At 36.9% G+C, this 14,342-nt stretch overlaps 1 protein-coding gene across 4 annotated transcripts; it reads left to right on the top strand.

The window, feature by feature from the left end:
* Nucleotides 1–627: 627 nt before the first annotated feature.
* On the top strand, nucleotides 628–13,939 carry si:dkey-266f7.9 (uncharacterized protein LOC100006223 homolog). 4 transcript variants are annotated; one of them, XM_048202535.1, is made up of 6 exons: nucleotides 628–1,036; nucleotides 3,441–3,508; nucleotides 9,320–9,369; nucleotides 9,895–10,902; nucleotides 11,228–11,798; nucleotides 13,412–13,939. In XM_048202535.1, exons 4-6 carry the CDS (start codon nucleotides 10,799–10,801, stop codon nucleotides 13,685–13,687), a joined length of 951 nt encoding a protein of 316 aa, XP_048058492.1. In that variant the 5' UTR covers nucleotides 628–1,036; nucleotides 3,441–3,508; nucleotides 9,320–9,369; nucleotides 9,895–10,798; the 3' UTR covers nucleotides 13,688–13,939. The 4 variants fall into 4 exon arrangements, with proteins under 4 accessions (XP_048058492.1, XP_048058494.1, XP_048058491.1 ...); XM_048202537.1 differs by having other exon boundaries at nucleotides 9,320–10,163; nucleotides 10,815–10,902; XM_048202534.1 differs by having other exon boundaries at nucleotides 9,320–10,902.
* Nucleotides 13,940–14,342: the final 403 nt, after the last annotated feature.

The raw sequence follows: 14,342 nt of genomic DNA, 5'->3' as shown, positions 1-14,342 counted from the left end.
TTGGATTTCTCAAATGGTGTTGCCATGGTGATTAAAGTGATTAAAGTAATGACAAAAAGAGAAACAGGAAGAGTCTCATATCTAGACACAATTCTTTTACATTTAACCACTTTAAATGCATATAACCCATTGTGCACAGTTGCCCTGAAGCCATTGGGGTGGCAGTGCCACCAGGGCTTGGGCCCGTCATCGCCGCTTGCAGCTTTATTTGTTTCTTGAGCTCACACACCTAATATTTTGATTTGTGTTCGGTACTGACATTCTTTTGGGAGTTTTATCATGTATAAATCATGAGTGACTGACTGGTGCGTGCTTTGATTGATTTTACCAAACTGCTTTGTTTAAATAATAAATAAAATACATATTTAACTGTAAAATAGCATGCTTGTAAATTTATAAATATCTTTTGACACTGGGCAGTCAAACTGCGCAGGTTCTTAATAAATTATAAGCCAGTAGAGTGCATCCTGATGTATTCCTACTCTATTATAGCTATACCTGAACATCTTGTGTATCACTACGATGTAGATGTCTCACATCACTTGCAAATGTGTCAAATCTCTAATCCACAGTGTGAGCTACAAGCGCAGCCCAGCATGGAGCTTCAACACATTAAGTGTATTAGATTTCAATCTGACATCTGGTCATTATCATCTCCTCTCTTGCTCGCTCATTCTCTCCCTCTCTCTGTCTTTCACATACTCCATCTCCATAAACAATTCCATTTGAAAACCTCCGCTGCTGCTGTCAGCTTCTTACATTTTCCAACATCTCCTCTCCTCTCCCCTCTCACACCCTCCCTCCTCCTGTTCATCCTGTAGTTTGTGCGGCATACATCGGAGCAGGTGAGTAAATCACAGAGATGCTGAGTGTGAGATAACGAGACAATGGGGGATTCTCGCTGTTGCAGATGCATCGCCCAAGGCAGAATGGAAGGGGTGGAGCAAACCGGCACCAGCACAGCTGTTCACATGATGCGCCATGATGGGGTCATGGATACCAATGAAGACCCTTGGAGTCTTGGACCTTTTTAAAGGTAAAATGTGGAATGTGGAAATGACTTTTTGAAGCAGGTTTCCCAAACACTCCCTGTCCACCATTAGTCATCAAACAGGTAGTCCTCTGATAGTCTCAGCAATGTTGGAACTGCTGGGATTCTCAAACTGAATGCTCAAGGTTTGCCTGTTTAGACAGATCACACCTGTAATCTATCAGCTATAGTGTGTGTACATTTGTGCCAGTTCATATTTACATTTTACTGGGTTTTTGTTATCTAAAGCAACTTATGGGGGTGTGTTTTATCAGAATGTATTTCCTGGGAATTGAACCCATGACCTTGGCGCTGCTAGCACTATTGTTCTTCGAGCTGAGATACAGGAACCTGCTTGCATCACAACTCTGACTGAACTGAAAAGTTCTTTATTGGCATTGATGGCTCCATGAAGAACCTTTAAAATCCATGGAACCTTTCCATTGCACAAAAGTTCTTTACAAGATTTTTTAGATTATCAAAAGTTCTTTACCCTAAGAAGAAAATGTTTTTTTCAATATGAACACCAGTCAGATAATATTCAAAAGTTCGTCGAGATTCCGGATCTCATGATAATTCCTTGTCTGCAGCCAAATTGGAATTACCAAATCCTCATTAAACAGACAGACACTTCCAGGCTCAACAACCCGGAAAACAGTAGACCGAATAAAACAGATGGTTTTACTCACCTATTTTAAGCCTTGCAGTGCATCTTTCAAAGAACCCGAACCGGGCCGAACAGATCCGGGTCACGGCACCAAACTGATGCAAAAACTTGTGAAATTGAGATCCAGGCAGTAGATAAAGTTGATGAAAAATTATTTATTCATTACAATTAAATTTAGCCTCACACGCAAACTTTAATTGATAATGAAAATACTTAATAAAACCAAAAGGTAAAATAACCATCATAAAGTATTAGTCAATAGTTGATAATAAAATTTAGAGTATTGTAAAATCCAGAGTATTGTATCTAATAGATGAAAATCAAAAAGAATTAAAACATTTGCAGATGAGAGAGAGAAACAGAAGCCAAGGAGAGTAAAGGAGGGAAGAAAAGCTGAATTATCAACAACTCAGTCCATATTATACCATAAGCATACAGGGAAATTCCCAACCCACACAAACTGATGTTTTGTTCTAAATTGATGTTTTTGTTCTAAAAGAAAAGGTTAATTTCACCCACTACGTCATCCACTGGTCCAGTGTCAAAAATAGTTGTTTTATCCCCTATAGGGAATTTTGCAAATCTTACATACTTAAATGTCAGCAGACATATTTTGATCAGATTCAAATTCAAATGGTTAATTCTGCAGGCGTCCAATGTCTAACCACAAACGTGTCAGCGTGACCTGTCACATTGGAACACTTGAAGAACAACTGAACATAACAAGCATACTCTTAAATATAAAATAACCATAAGGGTACAATAACAAGTAAATACTTGAAAATATGATAAGAATTAATATATAAAGTATTAGTACATAAATATATGAAAGCAAAATTAAAACTGATAAATCATAAGCCATAAATGATTAAAAATGAATATCAATAAAAGTGCATGAATATGAGTATTGACCATTTCGGATCCATCAATATCCAAAGAAAAATGTTTGTTTCCTGAAATATCATAGTACTTGCCTGATACTTGCTCTTAAAGTCTCAAACGTTAAGATAAGGAGAGCTAGAGCATCTGAAGCCCTTTTATTGTTTCAGATTCCCAAGACATTTGCTCATTTCCCAACAGGCCTAAAAGGAGAACAGGATTAAAACAGGATTTTATGTCACATTCAAACAGATTTCATAACTTTAAATAACCAATCCAACAGAAAGTCAGTAAATTATTGGCTGACCAAATATAAGAGTTTAAGAATAAGCCTTTTAAAAAAGGCCATATTCAGAGAGTCCTAGTGGGAATGTTACATCCAAAAGGCCAAAGATTTGCTGCTATATGTTTTACTGTTTTGATTTTTATTGATGTTTCAGTATTATTACAGGTTCTTAAAGCAGGGTTATTATAGTTAGCTAACTGAAACTAAAACTAAATCTATTGAAAAAACACTGAATTAGTTTTGCTACAAAATATCTGCAATAAATAGACCAACATTTGGTCTATGTAGCAAAACTACATTCTAAAATCCACATTCACATGCATGAATTCATAAACTTACAACAAAAGGTATAACTTGAATAAAATGAGCCTTTGCCAAATGCATAAATGCTTCTACAGTGTGTTATATGATTGATTTCAATGTGCAGTCAATAGATACATCCTATATTTCTAAATGCCCAAAGCATAATGTCAGTTTATAATGCCACTTTTGAACCTAGCCATAATGAAACCATGCAAACCACATTTAAAATCTGAATTAAACATATAATGATGTGATTTATGCTGTGAATCCTGCAGAAACTCCAGCAGTATCAGCAGATTTTGAGAGATGTCACTGACTTCACCTCTCAACGATTGCCTGTAAAGTGAGTATTTATAACATTTTTGTTGCTTTAACCACTTCCTCCTCTACGAATCTCTCAGTCCCCTTCACAAGTCTGCTGCTCAGCTCCATAGAGAATGAACCGCTCACTTTGCCCCATGTTTGGGCAAACTAAGGAACTAAATTAAAGTTTTAATAAAGCTTGTTTGAAGGACTCGATGTGGGGACCAAAGACACTGAAAGACACAGCTACACTTTGAACTTGTAATTACTCCACCATGGAAAATGACAGATTAGAATCATCAACCAATAGAAAATGGCTGTTTCCCTGTAATTACAAAACAGACAGAGACCAAAGGAAACAAAGGACATAAAGCATCACAATACACATCCTGTCACCACAGACACTAATGAGAAACAGATAGAGAGAGTGTGGGGACGGGAAAGATAATGGTAAATCTCAAGTCTGTTCATTTAGAAAAGCGCTAAAGACGTAAAAATGATTATCAACGTTCGTTATAAAACTCTTCATAATTGGTGTCAGAGTCCAGTTTAGATTTGAAAAGAAATCCTAATTGACTAATGTGTTGGGGGAATTTGTGTGCAACAATTAGGACAAAAGACTTAGGAAAGATAATTTTTGTTGAAGTATCAAAACCTCTTTAAAAACACGGCTTTATATTGAAGAACCAATGCAGATCAGCGAAGACTGTTTATTGTGTGTGAGAATGAATATTGTTTACTCAGGTAAAGTCAAACTAAGATTTGCTTTGTTAAATGCTTGATGGCCTCAACACAATAACATATTTATGTATGCCACTGCATACAAGCAAAGCAAATAGAAGCACAATTACAGAGAATACATTAGGATTAAAGGGGAAACAAGGCACATTTTCATTTTAATTAAATATGTTTATTATTTATTTCAGAAGATATGGCTCAGGGAGCATGGGGGATAACCAGCTGATTTCAAAAGCATGATGGGAAATAGAAGAAGCTGAAGTGAGATGCATTGATAACGTCATGCTGGGCATTATTATAGTGTTTCACTGTTAATTGCTTTTGAGCTTTTAAACTTGAAACTTTTGAAATAATTGTTCTATTCTGAAGTGCAATATAATAGTCATTTTGTGGAAATAATGTAGCTAAACACAAATAAGGCTATAAAAGAAATGAAAGCTGATTTGTTGGAGTGATTTTCTTTATTTGAGAATGTTTACAAGCACATCAAAATGGAAATTAAGCTCATTAGAACCTGATAATGAGAGAAAAATGTGTTTTCATGAGATTACATGTTTTAATTTTTCTCCAGCATTGACGCCAGTTTATTAAGCAAATCACTTGCTTTGGATGAAAAGTGTATGTTAAATTGATAAATGTAACTACATTTTGCTAGGGTTGTTCCGATTCCGATACTAGTATCGGAAATACCACCGATACCAGAAAAAGCATTTCTCATTCGGCACTGTTTCCATTTTCGAGACGAATACTAAACTATTAGACTATTTATTATGTAAGCTTTGTACTTAACTCGCATTATCGACATCATTCTTCACATAACAGCACAGTCAGGCGGTGGTCACAGGACGGCAGATTGTATTACAGAATTGAATTGAGCAGTGTAAAGTTTTATATGTTTGGTTGATTGTATTTTATTTTAATATTTAACAGCTGAGCAGCGATATCAAGTAAGCAATGCAAGAATTTGTGTGCGCGCGCATGAGGCGCCGTCGCGACCACTTTTTCCTAAACTGTACTTTGTAATTTATGGTTTATGGTCGTATTTTAAAAGCCAGACATAATTCATACATTTACAAAAGACATTTAAATAACGAAAACAAGCAGAATGTCTGTTTCCTTTCCTAGATCGCTGGAGTGCGCCACAATTTATGTAGACCTAATTATATGGTGAAAATATGTAGACCTAATTATATGGTGAAATATTTCGCGTAGCCTATAGGCCTAAATATTCCCTTTTGTTGTATATGTGTTATGTTAGCCTATAGTTTTATTCTGAACCGCTGCACGTGCGCATGGGCGTCGGAAGCAAAAAAAAAAAAAAAATGTGGGTGGGTCCTCCCTCCAATTTTTTTTATGCAATTATATAGGCTATATATATATATATATATATAGATATATATATATCTATATATATATAGATAGATAGATAGATAGATAGATAGATAGATAGATAAAATGGCAATCAATCGGTATATTGATTTTTTTTTTTTTTAATAGAACAACGAGACACAAACCTTTACATTCAATCGCGTTTTTGCTCCCATTTATTTTCACACATTAGTTTAGTCCCCAAGTGCGCACAACCGGAGAAATACACAATTACCTTTGATTTCGTTAGAAAAGAAGCAGGGCCGTACGCAGGGTTTTATATTTACCGAGGTCACAAAATGTATTATGCTAGGGGGGTTCGGGGGCATGGTCCCCCGAGAAAATTTTGATTTCCTTGGTGTACATATATGCATTTTAAGACGTTTTAAGGCCAACAAATTGGATAACAATAGCTTTAAAACCATGTCAACAAATACATACATGCACGCAGTTTTGAGGCAGCTTTAATCGCATGTTTGGTAATTTCATGATTTAATTTACCTCAGAATAATGATGGCGCATGCCCGTAGTTTCTTTAGCGCTTAAACTATAATAAAGTAATATGCAGCGCGCGCCGGCGCATTTGCGCGAGCAATTCTTGAGTTCACGCTTCGAGCACAGTAGGCTATAGCCTAACGGCTGATTGGAGCTTTACTGATATAGCCTGACAGCATCTTATCTGACCGCAGTTCACTGTTGTTCAGCTGAAGCTACCTTTTCCGCGCTCGTTTGACTTGTGGCTGGCGCTGAGGCGAAGGTGGAATGCGCGTCTGAAAAGTGTCCCGTTTGTTGTGGTCGTAAAGAGACATTTCTTTATAAACGCAGCGTTTTACTTGGCGATGTTTTAAAAAATATTTTAATTTTTGGCATTTTTTATGCTCTGTTGGTGGTTTGTGGAGTAGCATCACCTGAGGGGGATTAGACAAATGATGAATTAGAGACAGTTAAAGTGAGTGGGTCCAATATCATTGGTCTTAAAAAGTGGGTGGGTCTTGTCCCACCCACATACAATGGTTCCGACGCACATGATGTGCGTGATGTGGCGTTGTGTGAACTCATGTTCTACATATCCTGTAATTTTCGCTGGTTTCAAAACGCACAACAAGCTGCATATTAGCCTACTTGACATTCATTTCCACTTAAATGTAGACCTAATGGTGACATATATCATCGGAAAAACTAATGCCAGGGCATTGCCATTGTAACTTACCTAACCTATGATGACATGACAGCTGAGCCTGAGCGCGTCAGCGCGGGCATATCTCACTTTAGAGCGTCAGCGCGGGCATTTCACTCACGTTGGATGCGTCAGCGTCACATTTGCATAGGCTGTACTATTTGAATTCGTGATTGGTTGACTGCCAAAGCAAAATATTAAATACAACGAAAAAATAACGTTATTAACCGGTTAATGGCCATTTCAAATGAGTGTTTCTGTTCAAAACGATTAAATCTGATTCAGTTTCTGTTTCTGGTTACGTTCCGGTCAAAATTTCGTTCGTTTTCGTTTTCGTTCCTTGAACCGGTTCAAAGCCCTGTATCCTGGTATTGGATCAGTACTCGGTATAGGCCGATACCCTGAGCTCAGGTATCGGAATCAGTATCGGGAATGGAAAAGGGGTATCGGAACATCTCTACATTTTGCTTCATTTATTTATTTTAATAAATGCAAAGTTCTGTCATGAAACTTTAGATGGTGCAGGCTGATAGGTCCTTAACTCAATCCACTTACAATCACATCATTCTCTATAGGGCACAGCTGATTGGTTCCTGATGTATCAGCAGCCAATGAGCTTGCTGCTCAACTTTCAAATATTTGCTGTAGCAGTGCAGCACACTTTTAGAAACCCTCCACCTTCCCCAGCTCCACCTGTATAGATATGCTATGGGTAATTAATGTATGCTATATTGTACAGCAGCGTGTTGTGTATTTATTGGCAGTAGCAAGTCCCGTACTTGCTCTACAGCAGCAGCAATAACAGCAGTTTAGCAGATTTATTCCACCAAGACCAAGCATATTAAAGGGGCTCTATGTAATAATGACACCCAGTGTTCAAAATAGGTACTGCAGTCCAAATTCAAAATATTGTTTGGCCTGCCCCCTCGTTCAAAGACGCGGGTTGCCAGCTTTTACAGGATATGGTTGCCAGCAACAATAGAGAAAAAAAAAACAACTAAGTAAAAGTCAGTAATAAAATATAAACAGCTCAAATAAATGCAATAGAATAAAGAGAGCTATGAAACTAAGTTTTTCGGGTTAACTGGGTTTTTATTAAGGTAAGAAATACTACAGAAATTAAAGTAATCAAATGTAAAATAACACATTGTGTTATTTTGCATTGGTTACCTTAATTTCTGTAGTCTTTATTGTAAATAATTCTTACCATTAAAGTTATAAAACGTATTCAGTCAAGAGAAGAAAGTGATTTTCTTTGTCTTTTGTTCTTTGATTAACATGACAGACAGCAACAGGAATATTGGACTGCTGTCCCTTTAAGAGTTTATGAACGGTGTTCAACGGACCCAATACTGTTACACAGGACATGAGTTCACTTTCTTAGCTGTTTAACGATTCAAAACTGACAGTGTTTATCTGAATACCCGCCAAGATTGCCTGTGCCGCTGGTTTTGACATACTTTTGTATGTATTTGACAGTTTAAGCGCAGGAAGGCGCTTATTTTGGTATAGGCTACTTCTGTCTGAAGACTGAGCGGCTTGTTCGCTTCACTTATATAGATCAGTAGTGCGCGCGCTTTTGGTGTGACCGCGAAATCTGCGGGGATGACTAAAATTATGCGCAATACAAGCACCATTTAACCGGAGCGAATGAGACGAGAGGGAGAGAGAGGAGGCGCCCGCGCGGGTGTGTGTCACTTCACCGTGACAGAGAAGAGAGCGAGAACGCGCAGCTGACGTTACCTGATTCTCTGACCCACCCTGTGTCTCAATCAGCTCCCTAGCTCGTGAATCAGTATATAATGAAAGTGAATGTAGCTGATACCCTGATCAGTGCCCTGACTACTGAACTAGGGAGCTGATTGAGACACGCCCAGTTTGTTTGCTGGTCTCCATGGCTGCAATACGCGGTGTTTTCCGTCAACTGGCAACCTGTGATGTCGAAATACTATTGGATAAACTGCAGCAGGAGGTTTCACAGAGACCAAAACAAAAACAGACATTCCGACATGGAACGCACATTTTCAAAGTAGAATATCTGGCTGTAGCATTGTTTTTCTCATAAACAAGTAGGTGAAATATCTGCAAACATATTGGTGTATTTTTATGCTTTATTAAAGTAAAAATCTTACATAGAGCCCCTTTAACATTGTCATATCCATTACCATGCCAAAGAGAATTGTCATGACAGACATCATTGTTATTGCTTGATAGTAAACACTTATTAAAGAATTGCCATTAGGTAATAACAAATTTTAACCAGCAACATTCACATTTACAGAGAGATGGTGATGGGGAAAACAATTAAATTGGAGGAAAAATTCCATTTCAAAGTTTTTGCATTCATAAAAGCATTGAAATAGAATTTTTCCATCACCATATCCCATTAGGGGCTCTGTACACATTAGCTGGTTGGACAAACAAACTAGCCATGGTACATGGCAAAAATAAACACAGCACCTCTGTAGGGGGAAAAAAAAAGAAAAGATTTTTCACATTCAAATTACAAATGCAGTATGCTAATTCTAGGCTGTTTTGTTTTTCTGAAAATTAAACCCACTTTCCAAGGTTTAACGCTGGGTACTGTACACACAACAACAAAGATGTTTGCTCTGAAAGTAAGTAAACTTATTTTTGCTTCACCCCTGGGGGAAAAAAAAAAACTGTAGATAGCTCACAGAAAATACTTATATTATCCCATAAACTCTGAAAAAAAAAAAAAAAAAAAAAAAAAAAAAAAATTCTAACTTTGACCAAGTTTATCATAAGTTCAGGCTCATGTTTATTCACACTAAACCTAGATGTTTGTTCTGGAAAATGTATCTGTATCTTGAATATACTGTACATATACATTATACATAAACAGGGTGATATTTTACTTTTAGCTATTTAATTCCATATACTTGTAGAACATTTCTATTTCTACCCTTTTTGTTTTTGTTTGCCTCATTAATAAACATATAAATACTGTACATTGAGTATAGTGAAAACCTTTAAGGGAACCTTAAAGTAGTGTATAAATATTTTGAAATACCATATACTATCATATATTAAGGGAACCTTAAGGTAGTGTCCTAAAGATTTTGAAATATCATATTTATTGAAAAATCAAGTTATAAAGTATACCTTGATCTGATCTGCAGGGCAGCTGAGTTCTGATTGGAGCATTTTGTCCACTCTCAACGAGTCAGCTTTTTACTGTACACTATTAATAGGCACAATGACCCCTCAAACAAAAGGGTCAGTTTGTATTGGTGCCTCCAATAAGCTCAAGCCAGAACTGTGTACTCACTGAAAAAAAAGGTACAAAAACAACAGCAGGCTTTACGGCTAACCTGACACTGCCTAGTTGATTCTTTGTGCATCGACATTGCAGACCTCTTCAGGTTCACTGACAAACTCAACAAACACGGTAAGAGATCAGTTCTTTGGCTGTGGTTAAGATGATTTTGAATGTAAAAGTATTTACCAGCACAGTGTTTTTTAGAGGTTTTTAGTTTTGCTATTTGCATTTTATCAAGTCCAGCGTACATATACTCTGGAGTCCAGAAGTCTGGAAATCTGGAATGTTTGTCATTTCATTCTGGAAATAGAAAATTTAGAACAAATATATGAATTATGTAAAATGAATCAGAAATGGACTAGTTCTAAATCACTAATCAAATAAACAAATTTGTGACATTGATCATGTGAACTCTTTTGTAGATGGTCCGATGTACTTGCTTCCATTGAAGCACAAAATGCATTCTGGAGAACATGATTATCAGATTTTGTTTATGTCAGCTTAAAGCAAAAGGGTAACAAACCAAAAACAAAGACAAAGAAATTCATACAAATGTATCAACATTTATGAAATTATATTTTCTGGATTTTTTAATTTGTAATGAAGAAAAATTATTAAATTAGAAAAGACTGCAAATGGAAGCAGACTTTTGGACGCCATACAATAATTACAAAATGTCTGGTTTTTATGTAGGGTGATGTCATACCACAGAAAAGTGCTATAATTATCACAAGTGACAGCAAAATTATAATTGAATTATTGTAATGATTATCTTTATAGTAAAGGATCAGCGAGCATTGAAAAGGCTCATTATGGAAGGCACTAGAGGACACATTTTGCAGCTAATGGTGATGGGCATTTTGATGGGGTAAGATTCTTAATATCCATAATTCTAAAACCTCTTTCATAGTATCCTACATAACAAATTACAGTTCTTATTCCATTTATAGAAAAAAAAAAAAAAATCCATTTCACTGAGAAGAAAAGTCCTCCATCTGTTAGCTTTTATCTCAGACTGTTTCTCTTTGTCTACCTGCTATTATTGTGAGCAAATGAGCCAATTATCTAATTTCATTATATCCATCCATTATACATAGAGAAGAATGAGTGTTTTCACAGTAATCTTGTATCTTTTTATTAAGACAGATAAGGATGCATTCTTTGCCTCATCTGACCTCTGCTTGACCTCATAGCACAGCCTTCTCAGGATACAGGGCCATCCAGACACCTGGCTATGATGACACCTCCACGCCTGAGATCCTGAACCCTTCCTGGATGGCCACCATCCCTGACGTCTTCTCCCTATCAGATGTGACGATGCCCGGCACACATAACACTATGGCCCTGTACGGCGGCTCACTGGCCGAGTGTAACTCCTGGTCCCTCTCTCTCCAGCTGCGCGCCGGGATCCGCTTTCTGGATATCCGTGTTCGGCATGTGAAAGGCAACTTGACCATCCACCATGGAATCTCGTATCAGTATGCTCACTTTGGGGATGTGTTGATGGACGTGGTGGCTTTCCTAAGAGAGCATCCTTCGGAAACTGTGCTGATGAGGCTGAAGGAGGACTTCAGTAACACACAGGATATCTACGGTGCAGTTGTGCGCTATATTAATGAGTATGCGCACTGGGACCTGCTGTGGCATAGTCGTGAGATGCCCACCGTGGGAGAGGCCCGAGGAAAGCTGATCATACTGCAAGACTTCACCGGCCCTGACCTGGGCATACGCTACAACTCACTGGACATAGCAGATGACTGGAAGGTAAGCATACATTTGAAACAGTTAACCCTGGGTTATCCTAAACTAATCCTGGGTTATTTTTCTTAATGTTTCACATTTACCCTGGGATTAACAATTAATCCTGGCCAGTGTTGGAGAAAGTTACTTTAAAAAGTAATGCACTACAATATTGCGTTACATTAAGTAACTAATTGTGAATTTAGTGATCATGTTCTCCATGTTCTACACTTGGTCGCGCGTGCCGCTACTTCACGAGGAACGTACTCTGGATCTGGACCAGAGCAAATAAGCGCCATTATCGTCAAATATAAAAATAAACAGCGTTATCGGTTTCAAGGTTAGTAACATATTAACTATTCATACTGTTTGTATGTTTTATAACAGAGCCTAAACAGTTTTAAACGTCCACATAAGTTTCGCAGTCATAACGCAGCAATTTCCACACACGTCTTAACTACGTGGTGAAGGTACACTCATAGGCTATATGAATAAATAAAAAATAAAATAAAATAATACACGTAGCCTACTTTGTGCTTAAAATGGGTCTAAAATGCAAAATAATATAAAAATAGTTAAAAGTTAAAACAATTGTAATTTCTGTATACAGTAGCTAAAAACTGCTTGTGAAAATTAAATTATTAAATTCAATAATGTTAAAAAATATGTGTTAAATGCTGTTAAATATATATCTTCTCATAGGCCTATTTATGTTGTTTTACTTTTGTAATGTAATGTGCTTTTGTAAAGTCACACTAATGTTATAACAGGCATAATTGTTTTGAACTGCTTTTATGGTTACTAATAATCGTGTAAAAGTTTTTGTTTGTTTGTTTTTATTAAGTTAGATAGACATTATATAACAGCTTCAGGTTGTGTTTTAGTGTTGGTAACATGTCCCACATTGTCCCACACAAACTTAGTAATCGTCCCACATTTGGTTTGTTTGATGGTGGTCACCCTATGTACAAGGTGCTAAAATTGATATGCATACTACTAGTCAACAATTGGTGTCAGTAATTTTTTGTCTTTGTTTGGTTTTATAAGACCGTAATAGTTTCATTCAGCAAGGATGCAGTGATTTGATCAAAAGTGACAGTAAATACATTTAAATGTTACAAAAATTTTTAAATAAATGCTGTTCTTTTGAACCTTTTTATTCAACAAAGAATCCTTGTGATGGATTTTCATTTTAAGATGGAAAAAGTCTGGCTCAACAATAATAAGATACAGCTCACAAAAGGCATATTAAAAGAAGCAAACATAAATAAAGGCATAGCAACAAAGCTTCCAAGACAGTGTTTTATGTGTTTTTATGTTTTAATATTCATAACAAAAAGAGAAAAAAAAAAATCTTCTCAACTTCTGGAACATAAAAGTGCCTGTGGTTGAAGAACCAAACCCAGGAAAGAGAGCAATAGGGTGGGAGAAAAAATATTAAATTATACCATCGTTTGAATCATTTCAAAGGGTTCCGGAAAACAGACTTACTGAGATCTTTATGAGACTCTTTATATTCAGTTTCCAGAGTGTAATCTTCATCTGTCAACTGTCTTTAAAAATCCATCAGAGAGAGTTTTCGCTCCCTCACCACATTTTTTTAAAATTGTAATGATAAAAACTTTTTCTCGCCCCAGGTATCCTCTCTGCAGCCGGAGGAAGTGGAGAAGAAATGGAGAAGTGTCTCCACTCATCTGGAGGCGGCTACGGTTGGTAACAAAAACCGTATGTTCCTCACCTACAGCAGCGGTGCCGGTATCCTGGCACATCCTAACGCCCTGGCCCGGCTAATAAACCCCCGCCTGTACGAATATCTGACAGGCTACGTCGGTCAAAGCAAGCGGTTTGGTATTGTAACAATGGACTTTCCAGGTGCCAAGTTAGTGCAAACTATTATAGGCTTCAATTATTGAGATTCAACAGCAGGACGTCAAAACCAATACACCTGGAACTCACCAAAATACTTCATTAATTGACACAAATCCCAGTCATACTCTGACTAAAATTACCCATACTCTTGAAATTTCCATAACCATGACAGAAAAAGTTTGAGCTTGCTGGCAAATTTTGGAATATCTGACTTAATAAAGCTCTGTAACAAATTTCTGTCATAACACCATGTTATGACAAAATTTGAAATAAAATGCTCTCCTGTCACTTCATAAGGATATTAATAAGACAGTCTGCATTTTCATGGCACTGAAAATAGAACACACTGTCCTCCTTTTTGTGTACAAGACAAAGGTGTTAACTGACATCCATCTCAGATCAGTCTTCAGCAAACTGAGTTACCTAAAAGAAAAACAAAAGTTTGATTTTCCGTAGTATTACATAAGTCTCAGATGTTACAAACAGAAACTTTCTCACACTAACACTGTTGGTTTTATTTCTGTTCTATTTCAAGGACAAGTTCAAGTTTTAAATCATATCTTTGTCACAGTGGTGGAGGGCTGCTGTTTGCCCCTGTTCCTTATCTCAATGACAAGGTCTGGAATGAGTCATCTGTGCAAAAGCAAACGTTTATGTGTGCAGCAATGAATTCTGCAAGTAATATATAATAATACAGCC

Source organism: Megalobrama amblycephala, linkage group LG9, assembly GCF_018812025.1.
Source record: "Megalobrama amblycephala isolate DHTTF-2021 linkage group LG9, ASM1881202v1, whole genome shotgun sequence".
Classification (NCBI taxonomy): Eukaryota; Metazoa; Chordata; class Actinopteri; order Cypriniformes; family Xenocyprididae; genus Megalobrama; species Megalobrama amblycephala.
This window is presented reverse-complemented; position numbering and strand designations above follow the sequence as displayed.

Bases quoted from the DNA above. Each gene is read 5' to 3' on its own strand.
- si:dkey-266f7.9 (XM_048202535.1), top strand. From the start codon at position 10,799: ATGATTATCTTTATAGTAAAGGATCAGCGAGCATTGAAAAGGCTCATT. The intron at 10,903-11,227 runs GTAAGATTCTTA...TTGACCTCATAG, and splicing joins GTGATGGGCATTTTGATGGG to CACAGCCTTCTCAGGATACA. The intron at 11,799-13,411 runs GTAAGCATACAT...TTCTCGCCCCAG, and splicing joins ACATAGCAGATGACTGGAAG to GTATCCTCTCTGCAGCCGGA.